Source organism: Periplaneta americana, chromosome 3 (assembly GCF_040183065.1).
Source record: "Periplaneta americana isolate PAMFEO1 chromosome 3, P.americana_PAMFEO1_priV1, whole genome shotgun sequence".
Taxonomy (NCBI): Eukaryota; Metazoa; Arthropoda; class Insecta; order Blattodea; family Blattidae; genus Periplaneta; species Periplaneta americana.
The window spans coordinates 107710294-107724629 of record NC_091119.1 but is presented as its reverse complement, the minus strand read 5'-3'; the positions used below and the strand labels follow the sequence as shown (position 1 = coordinate 107724629).

Here is a 14336-nt window from a genome sequence, read left to right as displayed (position 1 = left end):
TACAGTTTGCGTTAGTATACATGTCTGTCTTTTTTGTCAGACCGTCTACACGTTTCTCTTAAATTGTTTGACGGATTTAGAAATTATGGAGAAGTTTCTTGCATGCTCACAGTTAGTTGTTGCCAGAGATTAAAACAAGTTGAAACATTGATCTGACCAGTTGCCACAGTTTTATCATCATCGTAACTACAAGGATTAGATCATTAAGCCTGTTCCGTCTCCTTGATTCAGATTTGGTCACGCCATTTTGACGTGGTCTTCTAACATTTCTTCTGCCAGCTGGATTGTAGTAATGCATTCTGTATAGAATACGTTGATCTGTCTTTCGGCTTACATGTTCGCACCATCTTTGTTGAGAGATGCGTACTATTATTCATCTTAAGTTCTTGCATATTTTCTTGTTTCGCTTATGTTCAAATAATATCCAGCCAGAGGAATTAAAAATTGATTTTCCGCTGCTTCAATCCTTCTCTTTTGTGTTGTTATAGGTGTCCATGAATCTGATTTATACAACAATGTTGGAATGACCATAGTTCTATAAAACTTTCGGCCTATATGCTCGCACCATCTTTGTTGATAGATGCGTATTGTGTCTATGATACTATTATTCTTGCATTTTTTTTCTTTCGCCTATGTTTGTCAGAGAAAGTAAAAATTGCTTTTTCGCTGCTCCAATCCTTCTCTTTTGTGTTGTTGTGGGTGTCCATGAATCTGATGATTTTATCTGTTGGAATGACCACAGTTCTATAAAACTTTAAAGTTATATGTGGTCTGATCTTACTCATTATAGTTCGTTTCATCGTTCCTATAAACATTTTAATATCTAATTGTTTTTCTATAGGCCTATTGGTGAATTTTAAGTACATGAGATTGCAACCTAGATAAAAACCCCACTTACTCTATAACTCCATATTTTATTATTATTTTTGTTCGTACATTCTGTGTTGCTATGAAACGGAAACTTAGTTTCTTTTTTTGTCGAAATCACCATGTTTGTATTTGCTGATATTACTTAGCCTAAATTGTGCACTGCTATTTGCAGATTGTCTTCAGAATTAATACTTCCAGGAGATCATCAGCAAACGAAAATGTGTTCAGTAGTATGTTCTGGTTAGAATATTTTCTCTTTGTTCCATATGCCACTTTTTTGGTTGCAACGTTTGTTTAAAAAACATTATTGGCTATTTTAATACGAGGGAGAGTCAAAAAGTAACCTTAATAATTGTTTTATTAATTGAATATGTACAATAAGAGTACAAAACTTGATCACATTTTAACATAGTCCCCATTACGTTCAATGCGAGTGTTCCTGTTATACTATATTGAAAAGTGATGAAGTGTTTGTAGTGTTGTTGTACATATTCCATTAATGAAACAGTTATTAAGGCTACTGTTTGACTCTCCCTCGTACATAAAAATGAAAGAGCAATAGGCTATAAAATAAAACTTTTAAAATACTTTTATTCGGTGCACTGTGCAGTACCACTTCTATAAGTTTGGAAGCTTATTTATAATTTAAATTCTTACGTAGTAAAAAATATAATGGATATCTTTAATATTGCGCTATATATTTTTTTTGGAGACAGCATAGGCCTATATGTTATGATCTATCTAAATGAAATGACTGCAAATTTGTTTTAAAATGTTGTTATAGACAGGCGGATGCGCAATCCTGACAAAGATGTATCTACTGTATACCCGTTACGAACACGCAGCTTAATGCTACAGATTAAGCTTGCTGACGTTGAAGACAAATGACGATTGACACGCGCCGCGAAACCTCAAGGACCGCGTTGTCATGGAAACTCGTCAAACCAAAAGCGAAAATGAAAAATATGATTTACAGTTATTAGATGAAGGCCCAAATAAAGTGATCTCGCACCATACATAGACTGACTCATACATCAGAACTCTCGGCCATATACAGCGTATCCCATAAATGTAATGGATTCGTAAACAAATTTACCACTGGGAAATAATGCGAAACTATGACTCAGAAACAAATAGCGAGTTGTGCTGCAGTTTTGCATTTAATAATTATCGTTAGGTAATTAAAATGCATATAAATTCGATGTAGGCATATATATATATATATATAACTACTAAATATACATAGGCCAAATAGAAATGATTGGGACGAAATTGAAATACAAACTGCTGAGCCATTTATACCCGAACCCACACTTTCTGAAGTCGAAATTGCGATAGAAAATCTGAAAAATTATGTCTCCAGGTAGCGATCAAATTCCAGCAGAATTACTACAAGAGGGTGGAAGCGCATTATTTAACTAAATTTATAAGCTTGTACTTGCTATTTGGGAAAGGGAAATTGTACCAGAACAATGGAAGGAGTCCATAATCGTACCTATTTTTAAGAAGGGGGACAGGACTAACTGTAGTAACTTTCGAGGAATTCACTTTTGTGACGTCGTACAAAATTGTGTCCAATATTCTTTTGAGAAGATTAACTCCATATCTAGATGAAATTATTGGGGATCATCAGTGCGGTTTTAGGCGTAATAGATCAACTATTGATCAGATATTTTGTATTCGACAGATAATGGAGAAGAAATGGGAGTATAAGGGTACAGTGCATTAGTTATTCATAGATTTAAAAAAGGCATATGACTCGGTTAAGAAAGAAGTTTTATATTATATTCTTATTGAATTTGATATTCCCAAGAAACTAGTTCGATTAATTAAAATGTGTCTCAGTGAAACGTACAGCAGAGTTCGTATAGATCAGTTTCTGTCAGATGCTTTTCCAATTCCCTGTGGGCTAAAGCAAGGAGATGCACTATCACCTTTACTTTTTCACTTTGCTCCAGAGTATGCCATTAGAAAAGTCCAGGATAACAGAGAGGGTTTGGAATTGAACGGGTTACATCAGCTGCTTGTCTATGCGGATGACGTGAATATGTTAGGAGAAAATCCACAAACGATTAGGGAAAATGCGGGAATTTTACTGGAAGCAAGTAAAGAGATAGGTTTGGAAGTAAATCCCGAAAAGACAAAGTATATGGTTATGTCTCGTGACGAGAATATTGTACGAAATGGAAATATAGAAATTGGAAATTTATCCTTTGAAGGGGTGGAGAAGTTCAAATATCTTGGAGCAACAGTAACAAATATAAATGATATTCGGGAGGAAATTAAACACAGAATAAATATGGGAAATGCCTGTTATTATGTCGGATCGAATCCTCTCAGTTTAAGTTTCACCTCTTGGGTTCCCTCTAGTGGCTTACCCTCATGCACTGCGTCATAGATGTATGACAGTGGCACAATGTCCACACATGTGCAGAGATGCACACTTTATGAGTGACTAAGTGGCCGGGATCCGACGGAGAGGATTCGATCCGACATCGGGTTGGGAATCCGGTGTGACTTAGTGGATAGAGCGTCAGCACGTAGAGCTGAAAACCCGGGATCAAATCCCGGTGCCGAAGAGAATTTTTCTCTGTTCCAGTCATCCATCATCATATGATGACGCAGAATTTCTGCACGGAAATATCATATGTACTTCGGTACATCGTACTAATATATGATATGCGAATAATAATCAGTGATTTAAGACGGCGCTTACTCCGTCGGATCCCGGCCAGTTAGTCACTCATAACGAATGCACCTCTGCACATGTATGGACATTGTGCCACTGTCGTACATCTATGACGCAGTGCATGAGGGTAGGCCACTAGAAGGAACCCAAGAGGTGGAACTTAAACTGAAAGGATTCGATCCGATATCGGGGTGGGAATCCGGTGTGGCTTAGTGGATAGAGCGTCAGCACGTAGAGCTGAAAACCCGGGTTCAAATCCCGGTGCCGGAGAGAATTTTTCTCTGTTTCACTTATCATCATTTAATGTGTTTTGTTTGTAAACCGACGATATATTCATCTTTAAATATTTTATATATGAGAAATGAGAGTCAATTTTTATGTCGATTTTGTTGTTGATAACTTCTTAAATTAGATACTAAAACAGGCGTAGAATGTTTTGAAGTACTTTATACACACTTGAGACTTCTTAAGCTATTCATATTTTTGTGATATACCAGTATTAATCGAACTGAATGAAACTGAATATACACAGAATTTTCGTATTTTAAAATACAATCAATTTAGTTAAGATATATTTTTTCATTTTACTAGGATAATCGAATTAATTATTGTTTTAAGACAATCCCGGTGTAATGAAAGCACAGAAAAAATACACCGGTTTGTGCACACATTGTTTCGTAAAGAAAGCAAAAATGTACTATTTGAGCTATCATAGTTTATTTTTATCCATGTGTTCAAAATTAGCAGTTAGGCGACTTTTTTTCCTTTTCGGACTAGACACTTTTTAAAGACCAGAAATCGGGACAATCTGCTTCCGATTTCTCTATCCATATTACCGTTCTGCTTCTTGCACATTATTCAAATCGCCAAGATCGACTGTCAAAACTCGAGCTCCACGAAAATTTGTACGGAGAAAGATGATTCGTTGGACATATATGAAAGGGAATATTCAGAATTACAGTTCACGCCAGCATGAAAATCTTTACATAGCTCGGATATAAACATATACACTTAGATTTCGAAGTCAAATTCCGTCGAAAGATGGAAATAAAAACACTGTTTTCGAAACATTTTGCTGCAAATACTATTTCATCAGTATTAGTAATCATTGTTTTATTTTCTTAAAGAAGCCGTTAAGGTTAGATTTCCTGGACACAACCGATCAAAATAACCCGTGAATTAAGGTTCCGTAGATCTGGTACACGTCTGCCATCAGCTACTAAACAAACGAGAGCGAAGACGAATGACTGCGTAGCATGGCCTCCTTAACGCATGTGATGGATGCGTCTGTTAATGCTGTTGGCCTTGTGACTTGCTCGGAATGCAAATGCCTCTGCAAGACGGAATTTTAGGTTAGGAATGGCCGGTATCTGGGACTTTGGATATGGACTCAACATATTATAATTATGTACTAATAGTTCACCGTTAGATTACACAGCCCCTCTTTAAACGGAACAGAAAAACATTGAGTGCCACAAAGTTGACATATACAAATCTTTTATTATATCATTATCTCTGAGTACCGGTAACGTCACAATATGCGGTGAGGGGTAATAGAGATAGCAAAAGTTGTATTAATGTGTGAGAATAAGTATGTCTAAACTCTCATCTTACACTGAAGCAAGGAGTGACCAGAGCATTGGAATGAACGCAACTAGATACCTTTTGCTTTGATTTTTAGTAGCCTACTCTGACGCCCACGACCAAGCTAAGTCGCTTTAAATTGAACGGTCAGTCACCGGCAGAGATATAATGCAACATCTGTACTTTCTTATTACGCTATCTACGCGTTTTACAGCAGTTCAGTTCAGTTCATATAATTGAATTCAGTATTTACACGAACCACGAAACGCCATTGTACCATGTCCTGTATCAGTAGTTCCCAAACTTTTTGAAGGCACGACTCACTTTTGGGCAAGATTTCAGTTTGCGCCCCCTCTCAATACCGTATCGGTTCTTGACTCCATTCCAAAAATAAAAATCTCTGTAAAATCGTAAACAACTAAAATATCATTTTACTAAAAACCAGTGGATATCACCCGAAGTACGATTTTAAACAATAGCTTCCTGAGTATTTTCCGAAATAAATTCAAAACAGTCACAGATGGATAATGAATCCGCTGTGTTTAATTGGCTGAAATTCCAAAAAAAAAATATGTAGGAAAAACTCATAGAAATATGTACTATTGATGCAATGTTGAAACTAGACCTTTTTTTCGTAGTGTTGACCAGTTTTGCATCAAACGAATACCTCGATTTTGCAAAAGGAGCTCTTAAATTTTTTATAAAGTTTTCAACCTCGTATTCGTGCAAATTAAGTTTCTTCTCTATGATTTCCACCAAAACAAGCGCGAGAAATCTCGAATTTGGAAATGATATCACTGTATGTGTTTCGAATATTTAGTCCAGATTTAAGAGCCTACGCTCTGAAAAACAGGCACACTTATCACTATAGACGAGAATTTCATGCATTATAAAATCCCAAAATATGCATGCATTCATGCACTATCGAACTATGAAACATGCATGATTAAGCGAAAAATACATTAAAATATGCACTTTCATTTTTTTTTCCAAATGTCTTATTTCACTTCACTTTCTTTTGCACAGTTAACAACCTAACAACTTTTCTAAATTGGTTTCTCTGAGGTTCTTGCGCTTGTCAGTCAATATGTTTTTGTAGGCAGAGAATGACTTCTCTACATTGCAAGAAGTTATAGGTGCAAAATTGAATTAACATATTTGTGACAATGTCAGGTCAAATTCTTCATTCAAGTTTTCTCCACAAATAACCTTCTTCACTGAACAAAAGAATCCGTACCCCGGTTTCGCATTTATGGCCCTGTACAGTTTGTTTTTCGCCGCTACACCAACTTTCCCATGTGCATAACTGAGGGATGTATGGAATTATACAAAGGCAGTTTAGCGAATGATTCCAATCTTAGAAGAATCTAAATTGCTACTAGTACTGGAAAAGGGGGAGAATTTACAACCTCCCTGAAAGAAGGTGCTTTTGATCCAAGTTATTTGTCTGAAGTTTTCTTGAACCCTCTATATTTCCTCTCTACTATTCTTAAAATATCCTACGTAATCAATCCATTTATGACACGCAGTCTGTACAGAGTCCTGGGTAAAGAGTTGTGAAAGTGAACTTTCGTCCAGGGAAGATCCTCTAACATCTTATTGTGAAAGTGTTAACATTTTATTTCATTTTTCTGTTATTTAGTTATTTTTTCTTTTCCTCCTTCAATTCCGATTCCTGAAGTTAAAATAAGAGGTATAAAATTCGAGAAACTGAGGTGTCCACTCAAAAGCATTAAAACATGCATTTAAACTGAATATATTGTATATTATATGCATTATTAAGCTAAAAATTGCTTGAATATGCATTGTGCATGTTTTTATCCCCACAAAGTCCAAAACATGCAAATATGCATGGGAAAAGTACACATTTTTGGAACCGAAAAGTAATGAAATGGATAAGTACTCAGTTTGAACTATGTCCTATGTTCCTATAAAAATATGCATTTTCATGGAATTCTCGTCTCTACTTATCACATTCATTATTTTTTACTTGATAATTTCTGAAAGATGAAAGACTTTTTTATTTTTATGTTCAACGTTATATTTTTAATTACAAAATAAATATATGTTAATAAGGCGTTTTTTGTTTTATTTAGTAAATCATCTCGCGACCCCCACTTTGGGAACCACTGCTCTATATAGTCCCATATCGACATTGCTTTTGCTTCTGAATTTGATATCGGAACCTTTTATAATCGAAAATATGTACCGACATATTTACAAATATTGTCTTGTAAAGTAATCTCCCTTCACAGGCCTTGGAAGTCCACAGGAGCCAGGAGATTAAAGCTCCCACCTGTACAATCAGCATTAATGACAGTAGGATTGTCAGTCCTACGTGCCCTCCGCCTTCACCCCCAGGAGAATACCCCTGTTAGTTAGAGGTCTGAGTAAACCCTAAGGCCATAGTGCTGCCGGAAGGATTAGATCAATGAATGGAGAAAATCCATGGTCTCATCGGGAATCGAACCTACAACCTCCGGCTTGCAGCGTTACGTCTTAATTGTGACGCTACCGCGCGCATGAATACTGTCTTGCACTTAGTGAAATTGAAAGCGTATAGCAGTTCAGTGGAAATCAGATAGCCTAAAGCACCTTAATTCCGCAAGAATTCCTGGTGGTTGGTGCATTCACTTTTGTTCTCAATTACTGCAACATATCTTGAAACGATCAATAAATAAAGCATCAGAAAACACAGGATCTACGTATCCAACTTGATGACGATTTCATTTTGTTAAAATTTATATTCACAAAGGAATGCACTGTCTTTTGAGAGAGAGTCAAATCTATGGCATCGGAATCTCCTGTCAGTTCTCATCACTACAGTCTGGCAAGCAGATCGCCAGTCCTCACGGATAACGTTCTTGCCATCTGACGGCATTACAATGTGGCAAGTGATATTTGCGTAACTAGTGAATTATATATTTACGGAGGAGACTTGAAGCAATTGCTCTACAATTCAGATCAGGTTCTCTCCATTTCCTTAAATAACTAATTCACTAATTACGCGAAAAATCACTTGCCAGACTGTAGTGCTCACAGGTGTCAGTAACGGTCCTTTAGGTGAACTCACCACACACTGTAATATTGACTTGCGCACTTTTTCAACCTTAAAGTTCATGTCACATAATGCCTATGGAGTAGGCTACATATGATACAAACCAGGGTTTTATTTCGTCGTGGCAGTCCTAAACCTGTTGAAATCAGAAGAGGCATCTCTTTAGGATAATTCATTCCTACAAAATCTTTAATATCCTTTCAATTTAGGGCTGTCTACTGAGGTTTAGTTCTCCGAACTATGCCAAAATGTATATAATTTGTACGTAGAAAAATACAATTTTCACATATGTGTTGCGTGTGGTATATAGAGCGGCTGTAAACTGAATCTAGTGACAAGATAAAATGTTGGTTTGTTTCCAGTGCCTAGCATTAATAAAGCAAGTCGTTTGCTGCTAATTGGTATTATGTCAGCTAATATTCTTTTCTTCATTTTGTGCACGTGGTAGGCCTACATATACGTCATATGAAAGGCCGTCACCAATAGGATTTTGAATTGACATGTTCTCGTATTTCTCTTTAGATATAGTAAATTTATTACAATGGCTATACCTTCTCATCTGATGGAAATAACAGTTATGATTTCTTCCGTTCCTTTTTCATCCTTGAGCGGGATTACACTCGCAATACTTGAGTCAGGAGACAAGTGCGTTAACCACTAGACTACCTAAGACAACCGAAAATAAATGTTAATGTTAACAAGTAGACTCAAGTTCGTAGAAAGTAATATTACCCTACAAACCGATACGATTCGCTCCTTTATACTTACAGGGAGTTACAGTGGCATTGTATTTAATATGTTTGGTGTTTGTGCAGGCTGAGGAGGAGGCGCGCTCCCTGCAGAAGAAGATCCAGCAGATTGAGAACGATCTGGATCAGACCATGGAGCAGCTGATGCAGGTCAACGCCAAGCTGGACGAGAAGGACAAGGCCCTCCAGAACGTAAGTCGTGGTACCCCAGGTAAAGGGTGTGGCTAACCTCTACTAACAGGGCGAGGGCTTAGGGATGGTTGCTTTGTGGCGAGGTATACAAGGTCAGTCACAATGTTATCGACATACTCTTTTCACTCGATTCGAGCCAGGGTTCAGTTTTTTTTATTTTGTTTTTTTTTTTTGTTTTTTTGTTTTGTTTTGTTTTTTTTTTTTGCCACGTCCCGGATTACGTAATATTAGGTTCGTTCCAACAACAGTCAGGAACCGTCCGTAACCATTGTGAGCATGCGCAGTACAGAAAAAGCGTTCCAACACAATCCGAACCAGTCCTGAACCGGAAACATGTACTGCAGTCGGGCGTTCCAACAAGCTTTTGACACCGGTTCGGAACGGTCAGAAATAGTCCGCGGATTGAGGCATGTACGGAACAGTACATACACGAGACGCCCATGCGCATAAGCTCACCAACGTCTCCTGGATACTGAAGAAAGACATGCTCAAATGTTCACATCAATGAGGTGAAGATGAAAAGTGACAGTGCAGACGAATAATAAAACTAGAGATTTAATTTAAATTTTCGCCAAAAAGAAAGGGAATGAAATTATTTGGGTACTGAAATAGTTAATTACAATTTCAACATGCAGCTTTGATTAAAAGTATAATAAATAACGTACATAAATCAATAATTAAAAAAATAACTATTTTTAGATGAGAGTCCCCCAGTACACGACATTGAATTAGCGGAATTCTTGCCTTCCATACTTTTTGTTATCGTTTAATAGAAAATGATCGAAATTCTATTTTCTGCAATTAGAATTAGCTGCGAAATGATAATAATAAGCATCCTGTTATTACCAAAGACGATCACAGTTATAGCATCTCTGGATTTAGTACATAACGATCCGCGAAAGCGTTCCAACAGCGTCCAGTCCAGTTTCAATCCCATAGCAGATGCTCAACTATCGCAAACGCATAAGATGGTACAGGAACCGTACATGAACTGATCCATGAACCGATTGTTGGAACGAACCTATTGTTGACAGTTTTTCCGCTAATACATGGCATTGTAGGAGTCTTCAGAAACTTTGTATCAGTCTTGTTCCGATATGCAACGTACAATCAGAACAAGTTCTGTGGCAGGTTACGTGATCCTTCGCACAGTGTTATCAGTTTGTGGCGGTATATTTAACACTTTGTAACTTTTCTCATTTTCTTTTTTTTTTCTGTAATGTAAATTGCATTACATTTGTCAGATGAAAATAGCAAAGTCTTAAAACATAAATACATATTTAAGATATAGAATTGATTAGAGCTGTAACAAAATAATAAGTCCTCCTATTGTTGGACATAAATTGATAAAGCTGAAACACTTCACTGCATAACACAATTTATTTACTTTAATAATAACTTATTTTATGTATTTATATAGTGTTGATGAGACATTATTATTGAAGTCTGTACTCAGATGCGGATTTGAAGCTGTAGCTGCTCTAATCTGTAAAGCGCATGGTGCCCTTTTCCTGAAGTAATCACATATTTTGTATTGCAAATTTTCTTGAGAGCTAAAATAAATTCAAAATGTTTCATTGTGTTTAATACTTTGATGTAGTCTACGAGTATATGATAAATGGACAGATAAGCTTCTGTTTAAGGTTGCTTGCTATCATCGGAAAGTACGAAAAAATAAAAGAATAATTAATTAATTCATTCATAGTTTTCTGCCCAAGGGCTGGTCTTTCACTGCACACTCAGCATTCTTCAATCTTCCCTCTTTTCCGCCTTTCTTTCAGTCTCCGTGTATGATCCATATATCTTAAGACTTATCATCTGAGTTCTTCTTCTGCCACTGACTTTTCTTTTGTTCACCATTCTTTCCAGCGCATCCTTCAGTAGGCTGTTTCTTCTCAGTCAGTGAACCAGCCGATTCTTTTTTTCTCTTCCTGATCATTTTCAGCATCATTCTTTCTTCACCCACTCTTTCCAGCACAACTTTATTTCTTATTCTGTCTGTCGATAAAATAATAATTGGTCATTTTTTCATTAAGAACTGTTTAGCTGTTTTAGTTAATGTTTATACATTACGCGTAGAGATATACTGTACAATGCAGTACATAATTAAGTAATAAAATATCACTACAGTAGGCTTAAGCAACAGATAACTTATATTGGTTTAAAATATGCTATGGCCAAAGTAGGTACCTGAATTACCACTTCTTAACGTTTTTACTTTTGACTAACAGATGATACTTCTAGTTTGAAGTTTTATGAAAATACATTCAAATAGAACAATGCGCGATGTTCTCATTCACAACCAGTTACAACTAGCAACGTCCAGACCAGTGCTTCTTGCATCGCCTTCACCCTCTTGACTAAGCAGTTACTTTGAGTTTGTTTGTACATCGAACTCACAACAGTTATAGGATCTTCTCTTTTATATTTCTTCATTATACCAGGAACCTCTATGAGTACATGTTGTAGAGGCGTTATGTTTGATCAGTTACTTACACAATTAATAAACTAGAAATTCGAATAAGATCTGGTAATCTCGGTAATGAAGAATTTCATTCAGAAACTGTGTCGCCATTTTGTATAATAAATGATTGTAGCGTCACGTGTGGTCTATGTTGCCATTGAAACAATAAGCAGTAATGAACTGATTGAGTTATTGCAACATTTTGACTGATCTTGTAATAGTGTACAGACTGCTTTGGGTTTGGAAGCATTGCTGTGCTAACAGTACGATTATTTAGTCCTGACAGTCGCCGACAATGTGCGCCTGGGTCAGGCGAGTCCATTAAGTTACGCCAAGGGATGTTCAAGTTAGTCAGTCGCTTGCCTTCAGAGCGATCGAATGTCACGCTTCCGGTAGAGCCGTGTGTTTCCAGTAGGCTACAGTTAAGCTATACTACATTTCTTTACTGACCACTCACTCTTATCTCTACTCCTTTCGCGTCGCTGAGCTATCAGGACTAAATAATCGGTCTATACATATAATTCATCGTCATAACGTTGATATTATATAAGCAACATACGGCAAGTATGTGTTTACTTGCAAATAATTATAAAATTGAGTATTTTTACAGATTAGCCTACGGTTCAGTGTCTATTTACGTATCATCCAAATGCGAAACATAAATAATTGAGTCAAAGGTTTGCGATGGTTAGTCAATTTCTTGACGCGCTACCAATAACCTTCCTTCTTGTGTTCAACATCATTGAAACTGTTTTGGGAGAACATTATTATTGATCAGGCCAAATAATTCTAAAATTTAGTATTTTTACAGATTATCCTTCGATTTAGTGTCTATGCACGTATCACCCAAATACGAAACAAAAATAAATAATTTAAAGTTCAAATTTAAAGAATATTTAACCAATTAAAACATGAACATTGTTATTTTATGGACAGAAATGAAAAAATCTGTCCAGTTATTACTAAGGCGTGCTGACTTGCCTTGATGGATACGAACTTCACTATTGCTTTGAAGTTGCGCACATTGGGTTCGAATCTCGCTTGTTCTGATCGCCTGGTTGAGTTTTTTCGTCGAGTTTTCTCCAACTCCAAAGGCGTAAAGCAAATATCAGGAAATCCCACTGCGAATCCTCGAACTAATCTTTCCAAATATTGTTTCTTCATGATCATTAAAATTCTACTGACGCCGTATAACCGTGCGGTTGATACAGCATCATTAAATAAACCCATTAAGGGGACACATATGATTTTTAAAACTTCTACAATTTCCATCCAAAATTTATTAATTTTAAACTGCACAAACATGCCTACAGTATTATCATCTGTACAAAATTTGGTGCCATTAGGGCTAATCATATTTTTTAAATAATTATTATATTGACGTCACTAAAAAGGCTCCTTGCAACAAAGTTTTCTAAATTTTTAGTTCATATTGACTCAAAAGCTTGAAAATAGTCATGGAAATATAATTTAATTAACTTTTGAGCTCAGTCTAAATAAAGAGCCACAATAAATTTTATGTTCACAATAACTGCCAGTTCTTCTCTCTGAACTCTTTTCATCCTTGTTCAAGTGTACGTTTACCAAGGTCTCCCAAGCAACTGTGTATGCGGCGAGAAAGAACAGCATAACCGAGAGCGCGACATGTCAGTCAGTCACGGTGCTGCAGCGGAAAATGAAATAATTTTAGAAAAAGGTTTTCTAATACTTTTTTGTTAGCGATGTAGTGATAACGTAGAATCTCAAAGGAAATTTTAATCTGTCAGTTATTATGATGTGTGGAAGAGTTTTTGTGTGTTTATCGTGACTGACTGACCGTAACTTACATTACAAATAATTTTAATGTTTTTTAAGTTACTTAGAACCTTAGGATACTCCAAATATTTTTATATTTAGTTCAAGGAAAGACGAAAATATGATATAAAAAAGAGAAATTGAAATAGAACAAATTTACGTGTCCAAATTTTGATATTAAATATACATTTCCTTACATCATTTTTAAGTGTTTGCAATGTGACAAGATCTGCAGCAAGTTATAGACTAAAACAAAGAGTATGTGAGTCATTAGTTAATGGAATAAGTCAACTTAAAGTATAAAGAAACATATTTCTTCAACAAAAATATTCCCACGTTAATTTAAAAAAATCACATCGATATGACATTTTCATGGAATCGCTCTCAAAAACTTGACCGTTGTATGGAATAGGTGACCACCCAGCATCGTGATGAATTTGTGGAGCTACAGCGAGTAGCGAAATCCTCAGCTCATAGCTCAAGTGCGATTTCAACCCAACTTGTGCTACGCGGTGAGCTAAATGTAAGAAGCCCTCTTGCTGACGTTGTCCCTGGCTAACATCGAAGTAGCATCTGCAAAGGAATGCGGATTTAACGTTTGTGGGATTCTTGTCCCTGGGTTCGACTCCCTGTGCAGGAATGTTTAGGCATTGTCAATGTTTGTCTTACAGTTGAAGATCGTCATATGTGTAAGCCAAGTTGAAAAATTAAAACCTCGAAAAGAACAGACTCCAAAGAAACAAAAAAATGTTCATAATTTGTGAAGTGATAGATATAGTTTTCTACGTACCGTTACGCTACTGGAAGTCTTTATTATGTTTTGAACTGTTCAAAAATAAACAGAAACGTATCTAAGCGCAGCAAAGCCGCTATTGGTGCCGATCCAAGTGAAAGTTCAGATTTGCGTCCGTGATAATGTTATCGATGATTGATAGC

At 36.3% G+C, this 14336-nt stretch overlaps 1 protein-coding gene across 10 annotated transcripts in view; it reads left to right on the top strand.

The window, feature by feature from the left end:
• Tm1 (tropomyosin 1) overlaps positions 1–14336 on the top strand; it is a 123275-nt gene that overhangs the window by 44223 nt on the left and 64716 nt on the right. For all 10 annotated transcript variants that reach the window (XM_069821206.1, XM_069821205.1, XM_069821202.1 and 7 more), the window contains exon 3: positions 9017–9142. In XM_069821206.1, coding sequence (XP_069677307.1) covers positions 9017–9142 — 126 coding nt within the window. The remainder of the gene's footprint in view (positions 1–9016; positions 9143–14336) is intronic.